Here is a 20002-nt window from a genome sequence, read left to right on the forward strand (position 1 = left end):
ATGTAAGTATCAGAACTGGACCACGAAGCAGTGGAAATAGGTGGTCTGGTCTGATGAATCACGTTATTACATCACGTGGATTTTCAGGTGCATCGCTTACTTGGGTATAACATGGCTCTAGATTGCACAATGGGAAGAAGGCAAGCTGTTGGAGGCAGAGGGATGCTTTGGGCAATGTTCCACTGGGAAGCCTTGCATCTGGTCATCCATGTGGGTGTTACTTTGAACGTACCACCTACGTAAGCATTGCTGCAAACCCTGTACACCCTTTCATGGAAACAGTATTCCCTGCTGACTGTGGCCTCTTTTAGCAGGATCATGTGCCCTGCCACAAAGCAAAAATGGTTCAGTAATGGTTTGGGGTGTTGACTTGGTCTCCAAATTCCTCAGATCTCCATCGAATTGAGCATCTGTGGGATGTGCTGGACAAACAAGTCCTATCCATGAAGTCCCCACTCACAACATACAAGACTTAAAGAATCTGCTGCTAACATCTTGGTGCTCGATACCACGTCACACCTTCAGGGGTCTATTGAAGTCCATGCTTCGATGGGTCAGGGCTGTTTTGGCAGCAAAAGGGGGAGTAACCTAATACTAGGTAGGTGGTCATAATGTTATACCTAATCGGTGTATAGCTAAATGTTTTTGTTTGTGAATGTTTACTTTTCCAGTACTATTTCTTAAATTGCAGCCCATGATTCCTACATTTCTTCTTTTCAGGGGAGGTTGATGGAGTCCAGTGGTCTATTCATAGGAAGTGTGATTTCCAGTTCATTTCTCTCTGTAATGAAACGGGCTGTGCCTTCCCTATTGTGCACTGAGTGGGGTAGATGAAGGCCTAACTTGCTGTAGACAGAAGAGAGATTATTTTTTATACAACATCTATGCTATAGTTTTTAATACCTTTACGTTTATTACTAAAGTCACTACAGTTACACCCTTAGTTCCTTAACATGCATACAGTACTATGTAAAACTTTGAGGTAGTTGCCAAATGCTGTAAAGTAGGAATTCTTTCAAAAATATACATTTAAATGGGTTATTCTTATCAATTTACAAAATGCAAAGTGAGCAATCAGAAGAAAAATTTAAATCAAATAAATATTGTGTGTGATTACCTTTAGACTTTCAATTCTTACGCTTGCACACTTTGTACATTTGCACAAAGTCAAGGATTTTGTAGGATTAGAGCCAGGTGTATGATTAACCAATTATTCCAAGCAGGTGCTAAAGATCATTAATTTCATATGTAGGTTGAAACAGAGCCATGAACTGAAACAGAAACAGTTGTGTAGGAAACTTAAAACTATTTGAGCAACAGCCAAACTCTACTACTAAGGTAAAGTTTGGAAGAAAGTTTCATGTCACAGGTCATGCACAATTGCGAAATAGAGCACAGCAAAAAGCATGTATTTACTGCATGTATATTATAGGTATTGCTGCAGCATTAAGGTCTCTCCCAGGCAAAAATGTCAAAGCAGACTAAGGTTTTAAGATGTGCTGTGCAAGCTATTATAGAGAAACACAAAGAAATGGACCGTAGATGCAGTGGTCAGCCAAAAAAAATTTAAGTGGTGGGCAGCTTAATGAAAGACAATGATGAAATCATGCTTACTTCGACATCAGAGGATGTCCGGCAGTGGCATCAGCAAAGAACTTGCAGAAACAAGTGAGACCCAAGTACACCCATCTACTGTCTGGAGAAGTCTGGCCAGAACTGGTCCTCATGGAAGAACTGCGACCAAAAGGCTAAGCAACTCAACTATGCATGAAAACATAGGAATTGGTTGCAGAAAAATGGCAGCAGGTACTCTGGGCTGATGAGTAAAACAAGCTGTTTGCTGAAGGGCTTCAGAACGGTACAATACGGAGTGTCTACAGGCAACAATTAAGCATGATGGAGGTTGCTTGCAGGTTTGGCACGGCATTTAAGCAAATTAAGTTGGTGATTTGGTCAGGATTAATAGTATCCCTAATGCTGAGAAATACAAGCAGATATCCATTAGGTAATACCATCAGGGAGGTGTCTGATTGGCCCCAAATGTATTCAGCAGGACAAGGAACCCAAACACACAGCCAGTATCATTAAGAACGATCTTCAGCGTAGAGAAGAACAAGAACAAAAAGGCCTGAAATTTATAGTTTTGTCACCCTTCCCCAGAGCCCCAATCGCAACATCAAGTCTGTCTGGGATTACATGAAGAAACCAAAGAATTTGAGGCACCTTACATCCATAGAAGATCTGTGGTTAGTTTTCCAAGATGTTGGTCCAACCTACCTGCAGAGATCCAGAAACTGTGTACAAGTGTAACACAAAGAATTTATGCTGTTCTGCAGAGAAAGGTTGGTCACACCAAATATTGATATGAATTTATCTTCTGTTCATTTATATTTTGTTAATTGATAAAAAATAAACTATTAACGCTTTATTTTTGAAAGCATTTTTACTTTACAGCATTTTCCACAATTGACTAAAACTTTTGCCCATTACTGTACACATATACACTGGGGATCAAAATTAGAGAACAATTTATAAACAATTGAACAATTCTGAAATAATGTCATCTTCACTGCTCAACAGTTGAAGGAGTTTTTGTCCTGTCTATACCATGCAACCAGAACACCTTTTCCACAAAATAACTTAACAAAATAGCCATTTAAAAAAAAAAAAAACATTATTCTGCCGCAAACACACTGATAAAAATTTGAAAACAACAATGACTGTAGCATGGAAAAAGATTACAACAAAATTTTCTGAAGGTTACAACAGTCAGCAATTAGTAGGAAGTGTACAGGCCTCTGCTCTGAATGACTTCAGCACATCTGCGGCCACAGGACAGCACTAGTCTCTCACACTGCTCTGGTGTGATTTTGGTCCACTCTTCTTCCAGTCTCCTCCACAGTTCGGTGACTGTAGTGGGTTTCTTGGCCATAACTTTGTCGCCAAGGATTTTCCAGAGGTTCTCTTTTGGGTTGAGATCAGGACTCTGGGCAGGCCATGTCATTATTTGAATGTTTCAAGGAACTGTTTACCCGTTTTGCTGTGTGACATGGAGCGTTCTCCTGCGTGAACACTGCGGGCTGATTGGGTGATGAACGCAGGGAAGGAACCATATGTTGTTGAAGAAGGTTCTGATAAACATTTGCATTCACTCTGCCTATAAGAGGCCCAACTCCTGCTGCAGAAAACACCCCAAACCATAACACTTTCTCCTTCACTTTTCACTGACTTCTTTACACACTTTGGGTTCAGTCTTTCTCCAGTTTGTCGTATATAACATTATGCCACATAATGTTTCCCATCGGACCCAAATAAATTAAACTTGCTTTTATCACAGAAGTGAACTTTGGACCAGTTCTCCTCTGTCCACACAACATGCTCCTCTATAAAGCTTAGTCTAGCCTTTTGATTCTTTCTGCTAATGAGAGGTTTGGTCACTGCAGAGTGGGCTTTCAGTCCAAATGCTCTTAAATGTAGAGACACTGTATGACGAGACAGATCCTTACCCTGTTCAGCGCTGAACTGGTGAGCAATTCCAGCTGCAGTGTGGAAATGATTGCACATTGAGATCCTCCGCAGTATCCTGTCTGCTCTTGTATTTGTCTTCCGTGGACGACCAGCCTTCTTGGCGAACTTGAATGAGTTTGTGATGTTGTAAAGATTCAATATTCTTGAAATCACAGATTTGGAATGACCAACATGTCTTGCTATGGCTGATAGGGTCATCCCTTTGGCCTTCATCTGGACAACCTGCTGCCGAAGGCTTTCAGTCACTTTAGAACGGCCCACCATCTTGCAGAGTCAGTGAAACTGGAAGTTAGGCTGCCAGTTAAATAGGGGTTGACAGATAATCAAGGAAATTAGCACCAGGTGCCAGAATAACACCAATAACTGGGAAGTATCTGAAAGTGTTCTCTAATTTTGATCAGTGTGTTTTCTGCAAAATAAAGTTTTTTGTTGAAATGCCTTAGTTATTTTGTGGAAAAGGTGTTCTGGTAGCATGGTATAGACCAGACAAAAACTCCTTCAAATGTTGAGCAGTGAAGATGACATTATTTCAGAATTGTTCAATTGTTTATAAATTGTTCTCTAATTTTGACCGCCAGTGTATACATGTGAGCTAGTGTAAGGGCACCTTTATTTTGGGCTTTACATGCATGGAACAAAAGCAGACAAAGGCCCTTGTAAACTGATTATTCAGTTCCTTTATTTAAGCGTTTGTTAAGACAAATGTTTTTTGTTTCTTCCATGTTGGCAAATTGTTTTTTTTTTTTTTTTTAAAGATTTTTTATATTATTTCCCTTTTTTCTTAAGGTCTGTAAATGAGGTCATCTGGTACAGCATTTGGCTGTTCTCTTATTTTTTAATGCTGCCTGAGTACAAAAGCTATGGTATCTATTGCTTTATACAAAAATAAAAAATAAAAAACATAAAAAAAAATCCTACTGAAATGCTGAAAATGTATGTAACATACAAAATAAAAATATAAGCATGAAATAATTTACATCATGTAGCATATATGAATAAGTACTATGCAGTGAATTAGGAGACTCTATCTTACTATTTTGGTGTTCTTAGATCAACAAATCTCTCCTTCACATCCAGCATAAGCTCAGAAACATGGGTTTCTGGTAGCTTCACCCTCACCTGTGAGTGTAGAGCAGAGGTGGGAAGTAATAAAGTACACATACTTCATTACTTTAATTAAATAGATTTTTCTAGTATCATTACTTCACTATTTCTTTTTTGGATAACTTTTTTACTTTCACCCATTAAATATTTACACAAATATCTGTACTTTCTACTTCTTACATTTGTTTATCTTTTTGGTGACATGATCACTATTTTTTTCCTCATTGAGCAAAGTTTCCCCATTAACCATTTTCTTATCATTGCCCGGCTTCAAGTAAATTTAAAACCAAATACGTAAAATTCGGTCACCACAAGTCATTTTAGCTTAACAAAGCAGGTCTGAAAGTTTTAAAATCTGAAATATTTAAAATCTTTTCTACAAGTAAAATCTGCTTATTTGACTATATACACTCACCGGACACTTTATTAGGTACACCTGTACACATTTCTAATCAGCCAATCACATGGCAGCAACTCAATGCATTTAGGCATGTAGACATGGTCAAGACAATATGCTGCAGTTCAAACCGAGCGTCAGAATGGGGAAGAAAGGTGATTTAAGTGACTTTGAATGTGGCATGGTTGTTGGTGCCAGACGGGCTGGTCTGAGTATTTCAGAAACTGCTGATCTACTGGGATTTTTTTTACGCACAACCATCTCTAGGGTTTACAGAGAATGGTCTGTAAAAGAGAAAATATCCAGTGAGCAGCAGTTCTGTTGGGGCAAATGCCTTGTTGAAGCCAGAGGTCAGATGAGAATTGCCAGACTGGTTCGAGCTGATAGAAAGGCAACAGTAACTCAAATAACCACTCGTTACAACCGAGGTATGCAGAAGAGCATCTCTGAATGCACAACACGTCAAACCTTAAGGCGGATGGGCTACAGCAGCAGAAGACCACACTGGGTGCCACTCCTGACAGCTAAGAACAGGAAACTGAGGCTACAATTCGCACAGGCTCACCAAAATTAGACAATAGAACATTGGAAAAACGTTGCCTGGTATGATGAGTCTCGATTTCTGCTGCGACATTTGGATGGTAGGGTCAGAATTTGGCATCAACAACATGAAAGCATGGATCCATCCTGCCTTGTATCAACGGTTCAGGCTGGTGGTGGTGGTGTAACGGTGTGGGGGATATTTTCTAGGCACACTTTGGGTCCATTAGTACCAATTGAGCATCGTGTCAACGCCACAGCCTACCTGAGTATTGTTGCTGACCATGTCCATCCCTTTTATGACCACAGTGTACCCATCTTCTGATGGCTACTTCCAGCAGGATAATGCGCCATGTCATAAAGCGCGAATCATCTCAGACTGGTTTTTTGAACATTACAATGAGATAACTGTACTCAAATGGCCTCCACAGTCACCAGATCTCAATCTAATAGAGCACCTTTGGGATCTGGTGGAAGGGGAGATTCGCATCATGGATGTGCAGCCAACAAATCTGCAGCAACTGTGTGATGCTATCATGTCAATATGGACCAAAATCTCTGAGGAATGTTTCCAGTACATTGTTGAATCTAGCCACGGAGGATTAGGGCAGTTCTGAAGGCAAAAGGGGGTCCAACCGGGTACTAGTAAGGTGTACCTAATAAAGTGGCCGGTGAGTGTACATTTAGTGGTCAACATAGCATTAGCTCGCTTACTAGCAAACATAGATAATATCTTCAGCTAACAACAGGGCTTAAGTTGGTAGGATGCAATTAATGTAATTGGGTTGGAATAAATAGAGCATACCAGCATGCTTTCACAGCACATGGAAGATGGATCCTTTCGGCTCATGCCCAGAAACAAGTCCTCTGCAGCCACACTTTGCTTCAGGATAATCTCATACCTACATACACAAAAGCTCATAATTAATCTTTCATAAACACAGATATTGTTCTTGTTATTCATTTAAATAATAATACAGAATTGTATCCTGTGAGAGCTACTGGTCTTTTTTTGCTTGTACAGCCGTGGCCAAAAGTTTAGAGAATGACACAAATATTAATTTTCACAAAGTCTGCTGTCTCAGTTTTTATGATGACAATTTGCATATACTCTAGAATGTTATTAACAGTGAACAGATAAACCGCAATTAATTGCAAAGTCCCTCTCTGGAATGTAAATGAACTTAACCACCATTATTTTAAAAGAAGAGGTAGGAATACATCAAGACTTTTATCTGTTCTGGCACCAAGATGGTGAAATGAACTTCCCCTAGATGTTTAAACAGCTGAGTCACTGGCCACTTTTTTTTTTTGCTGTTTGTTTTTTTTCGTTGTTTATTAATAAAATAAGCATGCTATAATTCATTCAGCAGAGTTTAGACTGATTGTATCTCAAGTTTGTAATCTAGCGAACCAGTGTTTATTATATTGCTGGATAAGTTCTGGATAAGGGTGTCTGCTAAATTCCATAAATGTAAATGTAAATGGATAGCTGTTTTACTTATCTACACACTACATACTCACTCAGGCTCTGGACGTAGATCTGCAAGGTCATTAATATGTGTTCCTTCAGTCACCTCCTCCACATCCCAGATGTCTTTGGTGTTTTTCACATAGGTACTACTGACTTAAAATTTTAATATGTGCATGTGTATGGGAAAGAGACAGACAGACAAAATTACTTAACCCTTCTATGTGTTCTATAAACAGTATTCACAAGCATTTACCAGTCTTAAGTTACATTAAATTAGAATTCAACTGATCTCAATGTCAACTTCTATCTAGTGTCTATGCTAGTGATGGATAATTGAGTTCACCTGAATTCTTGTCTTGCCTAGAAGCAGATGAATGAGCACCAATGTGCCCAGGACCCATTTCTGCCTTTGGATTTGCATTCTACATAAATAAAGAAAAATGACTTAGCAATTAGCAAAAAATAAATAAATAAGACATTTTTAAAAAATGCATTTATTATTTCAATTTAGATACTTGGTGGTGCAAGGGTATGTGCAGTCAAGAGAAATTAATGAAGTCAAGAAGCTTAAGTGTAATTTCAACCATAAATAGCTGACGCAGTACACAGTGAAATGGGACCACGTTCCTCTAGAATCTTGGTGCTACATAAAACAACATAGGAATACAAGAACACAGAGCTAAGGACAAACTGGTCCTAGCCACATAAAGTGCATGGTGTGCAACCTGGTGCAAACAGACAACACAAGACAGTGTAGGACAAATACACAAAACACAAAACAGCACTGTCAGTAAACCTATGCTATTAGGTACAATGTGCAAAAGACAACTGTATACAGGACTGTACTTGTAAATAAACACAAAAATTTTAACACAAAAGGTGGCAGCTGCAGTCAAATAGATGTGTAAAAACAGCATTAAACAGTTACGTAGTAATGATTTCAAATATATGAAATAATGTGGTTGGTGCTGAAGACATGGATGTGTGTGAATTGAAAAGAGTGAGTGTGTGTTTGAGTTCAGATTTGTAGCAGCTCAGTAACACACAGTTGAGTGTGTGTGTGTGTGTGTGTGTGTGTGTGTGTGTGTGTGTGTGTGTGTGTGTGTGTGTGTGTTGAGGAGCCTTATGGCTTGTGGAAAAAAAACTGTGAGTGAAAAGTGTGTGAGGTGTAAATATCAGTGAAAGAGGGGAGAGCGACTCCGATGATCTTCTCGGCTCATCTGTAGGGTCTTGCGATCCAGGCCAGTGCAGTTCCCAAACCAGGCAGTGAGGTAGCTGCTCAGGATGCTTTCGATAGTCCCTCTGTATAACATGGTCAAGATAAGGGGATGGAGCCTCAGCCTTCTCAGCAAGTAGAGGCGCTGCTGGGCTTTCTTGGTGATGGAGCTGGTGTTGAGTGACCAGGGGCGGTTCTCCGCCAGATTAACACTAAGGAATTTGGTGCTCTTGACGATCTCCACAGAGGATCCATCAATGATCAGTGAAGACTGGCCGCTCTGTACGTATGTGTCCTTATTGTCCAGGTGGGTGAGGGCCAGATGGAGGGCCGTGGGAATGGCATCATCTATTGAACGGTTTGGCCGATACAAGAATTGCATGGGGTCGAGTGAGGGTGGTAGCTGGGTCTTGATGTGCCTCATGACGCAACTGGGAGGCAGGCGTCACAGTCACAAGCAGGTGAAGTTGTCTTGTAGATTGTGACCGCCTGGATCCCCTGCCACATGCTGAGGTGTCTCTGCTGTCGTGGAAGTGGCCGTGGGTTCTCTTGGCGTGGGTTCTCTTGGGGTGTGCCTCTCTGATGGCACAGGACAGTTTGGCCATTGCTGTTTCTAAAGCCGTCTTGTCCCCTGCTCTGAAGGCGGAGTCTCTAGACTTTAGTAGCGCACACACCTTTGCGGTCATCCACATCTTGGATGTGCAGAACCATTTCTGTACTTCTTAATGATGTCCACACATCCTTTATATTTATTCACTGTACATATGCTTATATACAGTGGGTACGGAAAGTATTTAGACCCCCTTAAATTTTTCACTTTTTCTTATATTGCAGCCATTTGCTAAAATCATTTAAGTTCATTTCTTTTCCTCATGAATGTACACACAGCACCCCATACTGACAGAAAAACACAGAATTGTTGACCTTTTTGCAGATTTATTAAAAAAGAAAAACTGAAATATCACATGGTCCTAAGTATTCAGACCCTTTGCTGTGACACTCATATATTTAACTCAGGTGCTCTCCATTTCTTCTGATCATCCTTGAGATGGTTCTACACCTTCATTTGAGTCCAGAAATTTTTGATTATACTGATTGGACTTGATTAGAAAAGCCACACACCTGATTATATAAGACCTTTCAGATCACAATGCATGTCAGAGCAAATGAGAATCATTAAGGTCAAAGGAACTGCCTGAAGAGCTCAGAGACAGAATTGTGGCAAGGCACAGATCTGGCCAAGGTTCCAAAAAAATTTCTGCAGCACTAAAGGTTCCTAAGAGCACAGTGGCCTCCGTAATCCTTAAATGGAAGACGTTTGGGACGACCAGAACCCTTCCTAGAGCTGGCCGTCCGGCCAAACTGAGCTATCGGGGGAGAAGAGCCTTGGTGAGAGAGGTAAGAGTGCAGGACACACAGTGCAGGACACATGAAAACCCGCATGGAGTTCTCCAAGATGGTGAGAAATAAGATTCTCTGGTCTGATGAGACCAAGATAGAACTTTTTGGCCTTAATTCTAAACGGTATGTGTGGAGAAAACCAGGCACTGCTCATCACTTGTCCAATACAGTCTCAACAGTGAAGCATGGTGGTGGCAGCATCATGCTGTGGGGGTGTTTTTCAGCTTCAGGGACAGGACGACTGGTTGCAATCAAGGGAAAGATGAATGCGGCCAAGGACAGGGATATCCTGGACAAAAACCTTCTCCAGAGTGCTTTGGACCTCAGACTGGGCTGAAGGTTTACCTTCCAACAAGACAATGACCCTAAGCACACAGCTAAAATAACGATGGAGTGCCTTCACAACAACTCCGTGACTGTTCTTGAATGGCCCAGCCAGAGCCCTGACTTAAACCCAATTGAGCATCTCTGGAGAGACCTAAAAATAGCTGTCCACCAACGTTTACCGTCCAACCTGACAGAACTGGAGAGGATCTGCAAGGAGGAATGGCAGAGGATCCCCAAATCCAGGTGTGAAAGACTTGTTACATCTTTCCCAAAAAGACTCCTGGCTGTATTTGATCAAAAGGGGGCTTCTACTAAATACTGAGCAAAGGGTCTGAATACTTAGGACCATGTGATATTTCAGTTTTTCTTTTTTAATAAATCTGCAACAGTGTCAACAATTCTGTGTTTTTCTGTCAGTATGGGGAGCTGTGTGTACATTCATGAGGAAAAGAAGTGAACTTAAATGATTTTAGCAAATGGCTGCAATATAACAAAGAGTGAAACATTTAAGGGGGTCTGAATACTTTCCGTACCCACTGTATATCACTTGCTGTAAATATGCTACATATTTATCTACACTTTTGCACGATTGCTACATTTTGCACTTCTGGTAAATGCCAAACTGCATTTTGTTGCTGTGTACCTGTACAATGCAATGACAAAGTTGTATCTATCTTGTATCTATCTATCTTGTATCTATCTTGTATTTGTAGCATGTGGTGATGGTCTCATAATAGTCTTGTTTTACAAAACCTAGTATTTTGACTTATTTTTACTTTTATGATAGATTTCATTTCCATGCCACACCTACACTATATTTCTTAAGTATTGTGTCACCTAACCTTTCCTGCTATATGTGTTTTTTCCCCCAAACTGTTACAACAAATCTGGAGGCATTCAATTGTATAGGGCATCTTTAGATGCACTATAATAAAACTTTGCATTTACTTGTACTTGGAAACCCAAACCTGTTCCAGCATGGCAATGCACCTGTGCACAACGTGAGCTCCTTGAAGATCTGGTTTACATGCTTTGGAGAGGAAGCTCTTGAGTGGCCTGCAATTGAGCTCTGATCTCATCCCTACTGAACACCTTTGGGATAAATTGGAAAGCTGACAGCACCCCAGGCCTTCTCACCTACATCAGTACCTGCCTTTTGTAATACCCTTGTCTCTGATTAACATAAATATCCATAAGCGCACTCCAAAATCTAGTGGAAAAGCTTCCCAGAAGAGTGGAGGAAATTATAAGAGCAAATTGGGACTAAATGTGGAATGCAAGGTTCAAAAATCACATACCATACTTATGACCAGGTTACCCAATACTTTTGGAAAAATAGTGTATATTATGTTGATAAAACTACTGCACAAAACACACATACCCCACTATCAGCTTGGTGTTTGTAAATCTAAATGTAAATTAAGCTCATCTTCATCTGGGACAACAAGTCTCTCTGGGCTGGTAATAGACAAAACAGTTGCAAGGGTAAACAGGAGTCTGAACCACAGCATCGCCGACCTATCGGTTAGTTATTTGTATTAGTCTGTGCTGTCTCTTAGGGAGGGAGGGTAAGCAAAATGTAGATGGTCTAGTCACTCGTGTGCTAGGGCATCTTGGCCAAATGACCTCTATTCCTGCTCTATGGTAAACCATAGACGACAAAGTGTTGTTGTCCTGTACCTCTGTCAAATTCAATCAAACCACTGCTTTGTGAAGACACCATTCTCCCGACCTCTGGATGGCTGCGTTGGATCTGTGTTTTAAAACTAAGTATATGACACAGTACACAGTCAGCTTGCAGAGATATGTGATCTGCTGATCGAGGAGACAGACAGCAGTCAAATTAGAATAGTTTAATTAATTTTTTTTTATTTAATTTGTGTAGCACCTTTAACAATGGACCTCGAACTGAAGCATCTTTACTGAAATTAAAAAATTATTAATAAATATTTTAACATAATAAATTTGTCCCTTTAAAGTTTTTCCTAATGAGCAATGGTGAGAGTGGCACAAAACTCTCTGATATAAAAGCATGGGAACAAAAGTTAAGCCCAGAAGCACTACAGAGATGGTCTGAATAGTTAGCTAATGCAGTACAGCTTGTGTGTAGTTGCCAGTGTGAGGGGTGAGATAGAGGAGTACCTTGGCTCAATGAAGGACATCGTATGATTTTAGAAAACAAATGCTGGATCCCTTTCTTGACTGGCCAGGGTTATACACAATGATAATGATACACAACATCCTCAAAAGTGTTCTGGACTTGGCTTGAATTTGTGAAGGAGTTTTTTTTTATCATCAATGGAAGAATTTTTTGCATCACACACTTTACTTAGTGGTCTTCAAAGCCTTTTTGGTGTTGCTGGGCTCACCGGTGCATTCCTTCTTTTTAAGAATGTGCCAAATTGTTTATTTTGTCTCTCGAATACTTATTTTCAGCCTAAAGATCCTCCATCACTTGCATCATCAGTGTGAGTTTCCATGAACAGTCAAGGTTTTTTTTCTATAGCACGTTTCACAACAGACATTGTCTCAAAGCAGCTAACAGCTACCAAATGCCAATTAAACACTTGGATCCAAATTCAGACCTTTTACTGTCTTACTTTATATGGAATAATAATTAAAACAGGCCATTAAACTATAAGCCAATAGTGAAAATTATTTTTATTAATTGACAAGGTGCTACTATGTAAAAATGTAGTTCCTAAAACAGAGCAGGGCATTTTATGTCCCCCGAGCTGCATCTGCCCCTTTAGCTTTCCCGGTCTGGCCTGTGATAGGTCAATCAGAAATGATTAATTAAATGTAAATAAGTATACGCCATGAACAAAATGCAACTGCTTTTTACCAATTTATGTACACTGAACAAAATTATAAGCACAACCCTTTTGTTTTTGCCCCTATTTTTCATGTTTTTCTTAGAACTCAAAGATTTAAGACGTTTTCTATGTACACAAAAGGCATATTTCTCTCAAATATTGTTCACAAATCTGTCTAAATCTGTTAGTGAGCATTTCTTCTTTGCCAAAATAATCCATCCACCTCACAGGTGTGGCAGAACAAGATGCTGATTAGACAATAATATAATATAAATAAATAGTATATTGACAACTAGTTATTACACTGGCATAAAGAAAAGTCGAAATAAGGACAACGTTTATGAAAATGACTTATTCCGACACATAAGTGGGCTATTAAATCATATCAGGACATATCAGGATATCCGAGAGACTGCTGATTTACCAACTTTTTTCATTCGTCTGTGCTCCTTTTAAAGTGGATCGCGTTATTTTAACTGTGAATTCTTCTTGAACATGTATCAGCTAGAAGTGTTTTTATATACTCGCTAGTCCATCAATAAATAACACCACTCATTTTCAGTACATGAGCAGAATGAACATCTAGCAAAATATTAGAACGGAAAGCTAGTTTACCTTGTAATCTTCTGAGTCGCTTTCTTCATCAGCGGGTACTGAGAGCAAGTCGGAGAGCGCCTGGAGATTTTGGAGAGACGAAAACACTTCCATGTTAGTATTATCCTCGTTATGTGATAAGAGTAAAAGTCTCGGAAGCTTTTCCGCCGTCTAAAGAATTGTGTACCGTTTCCAAGGAGACCAGGTGTTGCCATGGGTACCTTCAATCGGGTGTCTGTATTAATAACGTCCAAGTCGGTTTCCGGTTTAGTTTTTTAACCAGTACATAATAACAAAGATGAGTAAAATAATAATAATAATAATAATAATAATAATAATAATAATACCTCTCAGTTGGGGTTCTACATTGAGAGCCATGTTTGACATAAATCTTTTTTAGTTTTCTGTGCCTATAAAATACAGGAAATTATAGTGTAACAAAATCAGTTGACAACGATTCTTGGAAACTAAGTTTTTTAACATATTCTGATATTTGAATTTTTTTCTCTGAGAGAAAAACCTAGTTCCAAAATATCTAACATAAGCACATTCACAGAACAGATGTTAATTTGTATCTTCTAAGTCACAAAAAAAAAATTTCAATAGTATTTATATTAATAGTATTTAACAAGTAATTAACAAGTATGGCATTACAAGGGTAGCATTTATATATTTTTTATTTGACTGTTCTGACCGTGTTTGTTTTTATTATTATTATTATTATTATTATTATTATTATTATTATTATTATTATTATGGTAGTTACTGAATCTGTCAGCAATTATAAGAATTCCTTTTATTGCAAAAGGTTAATTGTTTCTCAAATGTAATAATGCAAGTGCATTCTTTTTGAGTTTACCTCCACCTCAGGATGGAAGCTAAGATAGTTTAATTAAAATACTTCTGCAGGATAAATTAGACATCCACCTCATATATACCTTAAAATATAAATCATGTTTCTTTTTAGATGCATTTTGCTGAAGTCTAATCTAACACATCCAGAGCATATCCGATAACAAGAACAGATCCAGGTAATTTCATGTTTTTTTCCCCCCAATAATGTCTTTCATTGAGCTACAAAGATCTCTCCTAGTTGAAGAGTTCACATAGGACACTGTTTATTGCGAATAACATTAGCAGGATAGCCTACTTTTACCTTAGAATCTTTGCTAAAATTTTATGTTGTTACAGGATGCAGAAATCTAGAATAGACTACTCTAATGCTTCACTCTCTAGTAAGTGCATAAATAGCTTTAGTTTACTCAAGAATGCAGAAGCAAGAGTCCTTATCAGATCTAGAAAATATGACCAAATTCCTGTTTTAATCAGTCTACACTGGCCCGTTTTGATTATAAAATACTTGTACTGGCGTATAAAGCACTGAATTGTCTCACACCGTAGTATCTGAGAGAGCTTATGTACCATTATCCCCCTGCCTACTTGGATCAAAAAGTGCAGGCTATTTTTATGGTACCTCAAAAATGAAAGACTGCAGCAGGAGGCAAATCTCTCTCTTACAATTCAATTCAATTTATTTTTATTTATATAGGGCTTTTAACAATGAACATTGTCTCAAAGCAGCTTTACACAGAAAATGTGGTGATTAAAAGTGAACATGTTCTTTATAAGTGTAAGTTTGTTCCTGATGAACAAGCCGGTGGCGACTGTGGCAAGGAAAAACTCCCCGAGATGGCATAAGGAAGAAACCTTGAGAGGAACCAGACTCAAGAAGGAACCCATCCTCATCTGGGTTGCACCGAATGTCCATTTATAGCAGATATACGATGTTGATATACGATCATCGTACACTGATGATGATCAGAAGCAAAAACAAGTCCTGAGTCAATGAAGCAGACTGTTCACATTGACTACAATCCAATCCATCCTCAAGGCGCCCGTTCTTACTTCGGAATTTCATGGAACCACCCAAGGCGTTGATGAGAGACCATCCCAAGCTGAACAGAGTGACCTCCAAACGAGGAGAACACTATCCAGAGGCAGGCCTGGACAAAGTGGGAAGATCCATGAAGGGGGGAGGGGCAGGAACAGTGGTCACTGGAACCTCAGGAGCATGTTTAACTCAACCGAGAGAGAGAGAGAGAGAGAGCGAGAGAGAGAGAGAGAGAGAGAGAGAGAGAGAGAGAGAGAGAGAGAGAGAAACCCCACAGATATGGTTTGCCCTTTCAATCAGTGTTCAGGACTCAGACACAGTCTCATTGTTCAAGTCGAGGCTGAAACATATTTATTTGGTGAAGCCTTTTATCAGTAGGTTTATATTAGGTGAAGGAGCAGATCTGGGGGATCATGGATATAGAGTTGGGTGAAATGGCAGTCATCCTGGTGGTGTGTTTGGGGTTGTTTTCATGTTCGAAAACTGCAGTTTGGCCCAGTTTCTAAAGCGAGGGCATTATGTTCTGCTTCAGAATGTCACAGTACATGTTGGAATCAGTGTTTTCAATCGTTTCAAAAACCAAACCAAAAAATCCTCTATGTCTGCCAAATGAAACACATTAAATGATGACTAATTTCAGCTAACTGGAAGACTATATTACTAAACACTCTTTACAACCATGGTAAGGTTTATTTACCTGTCCAGCTTGGGTCAATCTGTGATTTCTGTTCTTGGTTGACATAAGTGGCATGCTATACATAATTTGTTAAACAGCAGCTCAAATCAACATGGCAATTCACCTATTGTTGAAGTTAAAGGTAAATGAGATGAATGCAGATGTGTAAATAGCAATATTGCGCAGATAACAATTTAATATTGTTGTTGTGAAATAATTGCAGTAAAGTGAAGGTGAGTCAGTGAGCTGTTACAAGTTCATTTTGGAGACGCTCTGACCAGGTTATCATAAAACTATGTTGTTTGGATAATAAAATGTGGTGTCTGAAGTGCGTGGATAAATTTAATTAGGGTCCAAATATCTAATTAAACTTGCAACCTAGTGTATAATTTACATTTTTCACGAAGTACAACGTTTTGTGGGACCTAGAATGAAGAACGCTATACGCTTATTTTCAATATTCAATATCTTTTTTTTTATATATATATCAACGTATAAAAGGTTTAGGTTGCAACAAACAACATGTTCCAAAGCCGGAAAAAAAACTCTATAAGGCGTGTGTAGTAAAAAAAATGCGAAATCTGTTTCAAAAAGCACATCGGAACGTAATTTCCGTTCTGGTTTACGGCGGGCAAAAAAATTCAAGAAGAAGAAGAGTAATTTCCGTTTCCGCCTAATCTCCGGGAACATTATCTGGTTGTGCGCCTGACTGATCCAGAAAACATCGTTGTTTGAGACATATATAGTTTAAATATTTAATTAAGTTGAGCTAAGTACCAAAGGATACTCACTTTTAATGAGATTTGGAGCAATTGCAGTTTTAATGACACTATATTTAGCATTATTTCTCTAAAGTAACTAGCTAGGCAGCTAGCATTTCTGCCGCATCCAGGCGCCATGGCGGGGAATCCACAGCAGCAGGCCGTGAGCAAACCTCCTTCAGGAAAACACGGCAATGTCTTACCTCTGTGGGGCAATGAGAAGACAATGAACCTAAATCCTATGATTTTAACAAACGTGCTATCATCTCCGTATTTTAAGGTTCAGTTGTACGAGTTGAAGACATACCATGAGGTCGTGGATGAGATCTACTTCAAGGTAACGCCAGCTAACGCTACTTAGCTAGCGGGCCGCGATACAGCAGTGTGGATAGTTAGCTTGCGGTTCTTAAATCGCGGGAATTTGTGTTTTTAACGGTTTATTTACACTAAAAGTCACACACGACCTGGTGGAGAAGCACGCTGACTTTAACTAGCGCGCTCTTTCTCTTTTTCTTTTTCTCTCTCATTACCGGCAATTGGTTCCAACTCCCTCTGTTAGTAGTTTATACAAATACATGTTTTTTTGCGAACACGTGTATTTTCCTTAATGGTTTGTAATAAAAATGTGATAATATAAACGGAGTAAACTCGAATTGTTTTATTTATATTGAGTGTTTTTGTTTTTACAACACTAAGGTATTTTATATTTATTTTTTTTTATTTTTTTGTTACCAGGAACGCTATAGTTAGTGACCGGCTGGCAAATTAATAGAGCTGGGAAAAAAAGGATTGGTGCACATGTTTGCATCAGCATTACCGGAAACAAACTAACCATTATAAGTGAACGCAACGGTCATCGATGTAGTTTTAGTTGACTAAAGTTCAGCCTTCTGCTCTAGTATCTGGTCTCGGAACTATTTTTTTAATGGGGGAGATGATCTCAGTTTTAACTGCTTATTAGTTTGTAAGCGCGTGAATTGGTCCGGGATTAAATGTAGTGTGGTGCAAATAAATGCGTTTATTAAAAACAAAACGCGTGTATTCCTACAATTTCTGTAGTCAATTTTTTTTCAGTATTACCATACTAGTCAGTTGTGCATCGTTCCCCAGGTAACCCATGTGGAACCATGGGAGAAAGGAAGCAGGAAGACAGCAGGGCAGACCGGAATGTGCGGAGGGGTAAGTAGAAGTATGTGCTTCTGGATCTCCTTTACCATTTGCTCTAAAAGAAAAATGTTGCCCAAAATCAACTGTAAAAGTATGTCTTCAATGATAAATGGTTTTGTTATTTGAACATGTTTCCTCTTTATTCCTTGAAAGTTTGGTGAGAATGGTGCCACACCAATCATTACAAATTTTTTATTATCATTGTAACTTTCCATTCATGTTTCGGGTAACATTTTCATGTTTTTTTATTTATTTATTTATTTTTTTTATATATATATAAAAAACTGACCAAATTGTGGCTGGGTTGGTCCCATTTCTGTGTGGCCTTCCAAGCTATCAAGATACAACAAGATACAAAATTATACAGTTTTAAAGCTTACTAAATATAATGTGAATATCAGATAATTACAGAATACAAGACCTAACATCAGATTAAATAAAGAGGTTCCAATAAAATGCTAATAAATTACACTTGGTTAATAATCTTTAGCCTCAAAGTGAAGATTAATAAAATAAAATAAAAAGGTTAATATGGTACCATTTTCATTGTTCTACTCTACTTTGTCGTGAAGTTACAAGGCATCAAGTTTCATCAGGTACCCCCACCACCCCTTTATAGGCAGTTATACTCACTTTTGTGTAGATAAGGTCCTGGCAGTAATGTGGAAAATATAATATATTATATTTAAGAAATTAGGGCTGCAACTAATGATTATTTAAAAAAAATATATATTAATCAGATTTTTCTCGATTAATCTGATAAAAACTTAAAAAAAAAAAAAAGTTTTGCTTATTATAACTATGTAAAACCCTCATTTGGGTTATTTATGTATAGTGTGCTTTGTCTGTAACAAGAGGAATTCAATTTAAAAAATTGAGTAAAATTAATTTGTACATAAGAATACATGTACATAAGTATTCACAGCCTTTGCCTAGACACAGAAGGGCCTTAGAGAGGTGACCAATAACCTGATGGTCACTCTGAAAGAACTCTAGCATTTCTTTGTGAAGAGAAAAGATCCTTACAGAAGAACAACCATCTCTGCAGCAATTCACCTATCAGGCCTGTATGGTAAAGTGGCCAGATGAAAGCCTCTCCTCAGTAAAAGGCACATGACTGCTTGCTTGGAGTTTGCCAGAAGGCACCTTGACGGACTCTCAGACCATAAGGAAACAAAGATTTAACATTTTGGCCTGAATACCAAGCACCATGTCTAGAGGAATCCAGGCACTGTTAATTACCTGCCCAATACCATCCCTACAGTGAAGCATGGTGGTGGCAGCATCATGATGTGGGGAAACTGGGAGACCTGCTCCAGAGCGCTCTGGACCTCAGAGCACACAACCAAGATAACAAAGGAATGACTATGGGACAATTCCACGAATGCCGTTGAGTGGCCCAGACTTGAACCCGGTTGAACATCTCTGGAGAGATCTGAAAATGCCTGTGCACTGACACTCCCCATCCAACCTGAAGGAGCTTGAGAGGTTCTGCAAAGAACAATGGGAGAAACTGTCCATAAATAGATGTGCCAAGCTTGTAGCATCATATTTAAAAAGACTTGAAGCATGTTTGGCACCAATTTCAGCCTCAACAAAGTTAAATTAAAAATATTAAAAATATTTTCACAGGCTCAATTGGATAAATTGACAAAATATAATAATTATTTTTGCTGCTAGGATCCAGAACATTTGCAGTAAATTAAATGATTGGGAAGGAAGACTCAAACCAATGTTTATTATCAGATGCTGATTTTTCTGCCATGAGATGCATTGCCACTGCATTTGCTTTTAGTAGCTGCCTGGTTCATTGATGTGGTGAGGGAAGAAATGCAGGTGGCTATGTTGAAAGAGGCACATGTAGAGGACAGGGTAGTATGGTGACAGAAGATCCGCTGTGGTGACCCCTAATAGGAGCAGCGGAAAGAAGAAGCAGCCTTTAGTAGCTGTTTGTTTTGTTTGTAACTGCTTTTAGTTTTGTCTTCAGTTAAAAGTACTAATTAGGGTTAAAGTCAAGTGACCTGGCCATTTAAGAACTTTCCATTGTTTTCCTTAACCCATAAGGACCCACCACGACAAAGTTGTCACAAATATTTGGTTTGATCTGGAA

General features: G+C 38.9%; 2 protein-coding genes across 4 annotated transcripts in view; one reads left to right on the forward strand and one right to left on the reverse strand.

Annotated features, from left to right (window-relative positions):
• dnaaf6 (dynein axonemal assembly factor 6) lies at positions 1-17892 on the reverse strand. Of its 3 annotated transcripts, XR_014530883.1 has the most exons (7): positions 13419-13571; positions 7387-7465; positions 7094-7196; positions 6375-6471; positions 4562-4647; positions 589-846; positions 1-519 (listed from the first exon to the last, which is right to left on the reverse strand). XR_014530883.1 is itself a non-coding variant. In XM_083526158.1 (6 exons), the coding sequence occupies exons 1-6, from the start codon at positions 17842-17844 to the stop codon at positions 717-719; spliced, it is 534 nt and encodes a 177-aa protein (XP_083382284.1). In that variant the 5' UTR covers positions 17845-17892; the 3' UTR covers positions 528-716. The 3 variants fall into 3 exon arrangements, 2 of the variants coding, with proteins under 2 accessions (XP_083382284.1, XP_083382283.1); XM_083526158.1 differs by lacking the exons at positions 1-519; positions 13419-13571 and adding an exon at positions 17806-17892 and having other exon boundaries at positions 528-846; XM_083526157.1 differs by lacking the exon at positions 1-519 and having other exon boundaries at positions 528-846.
• Positions 16592-20002, forward strand: part of prpf38b (pre-mRNA processing factor 38B) — a 17763-nt gene continuing 14352 nt past the window's right edge. The window contains exons 1-2 of the mRNA XM_083525888.1: positions 16592-17062; positions 17836-17904. Of these exons, the coding sequence (XP_083382014.1) occupies positions 16862-17062; positions 17836-17904 (270 nt within the window). The 5' untranslated portion in view covers positions 16592-16861. The remainder of the gene's footprint in view (positions 17063-17835; positions 17905-20002) is intronic.

The sequence above is a fragment of the Silurus aristotelis genome (genome assembly GCF_946808225.1).
Source record: "Silurus aristotelis genome assembly, chromosome: 22".
Classification (NCBI taxonomy): domain Eukaryota; kingdom Metazoa; phylum Chordata; class Actinopteri; order Siluriformes; family Siluridae; genus Silurus; species Silurus aristotelis.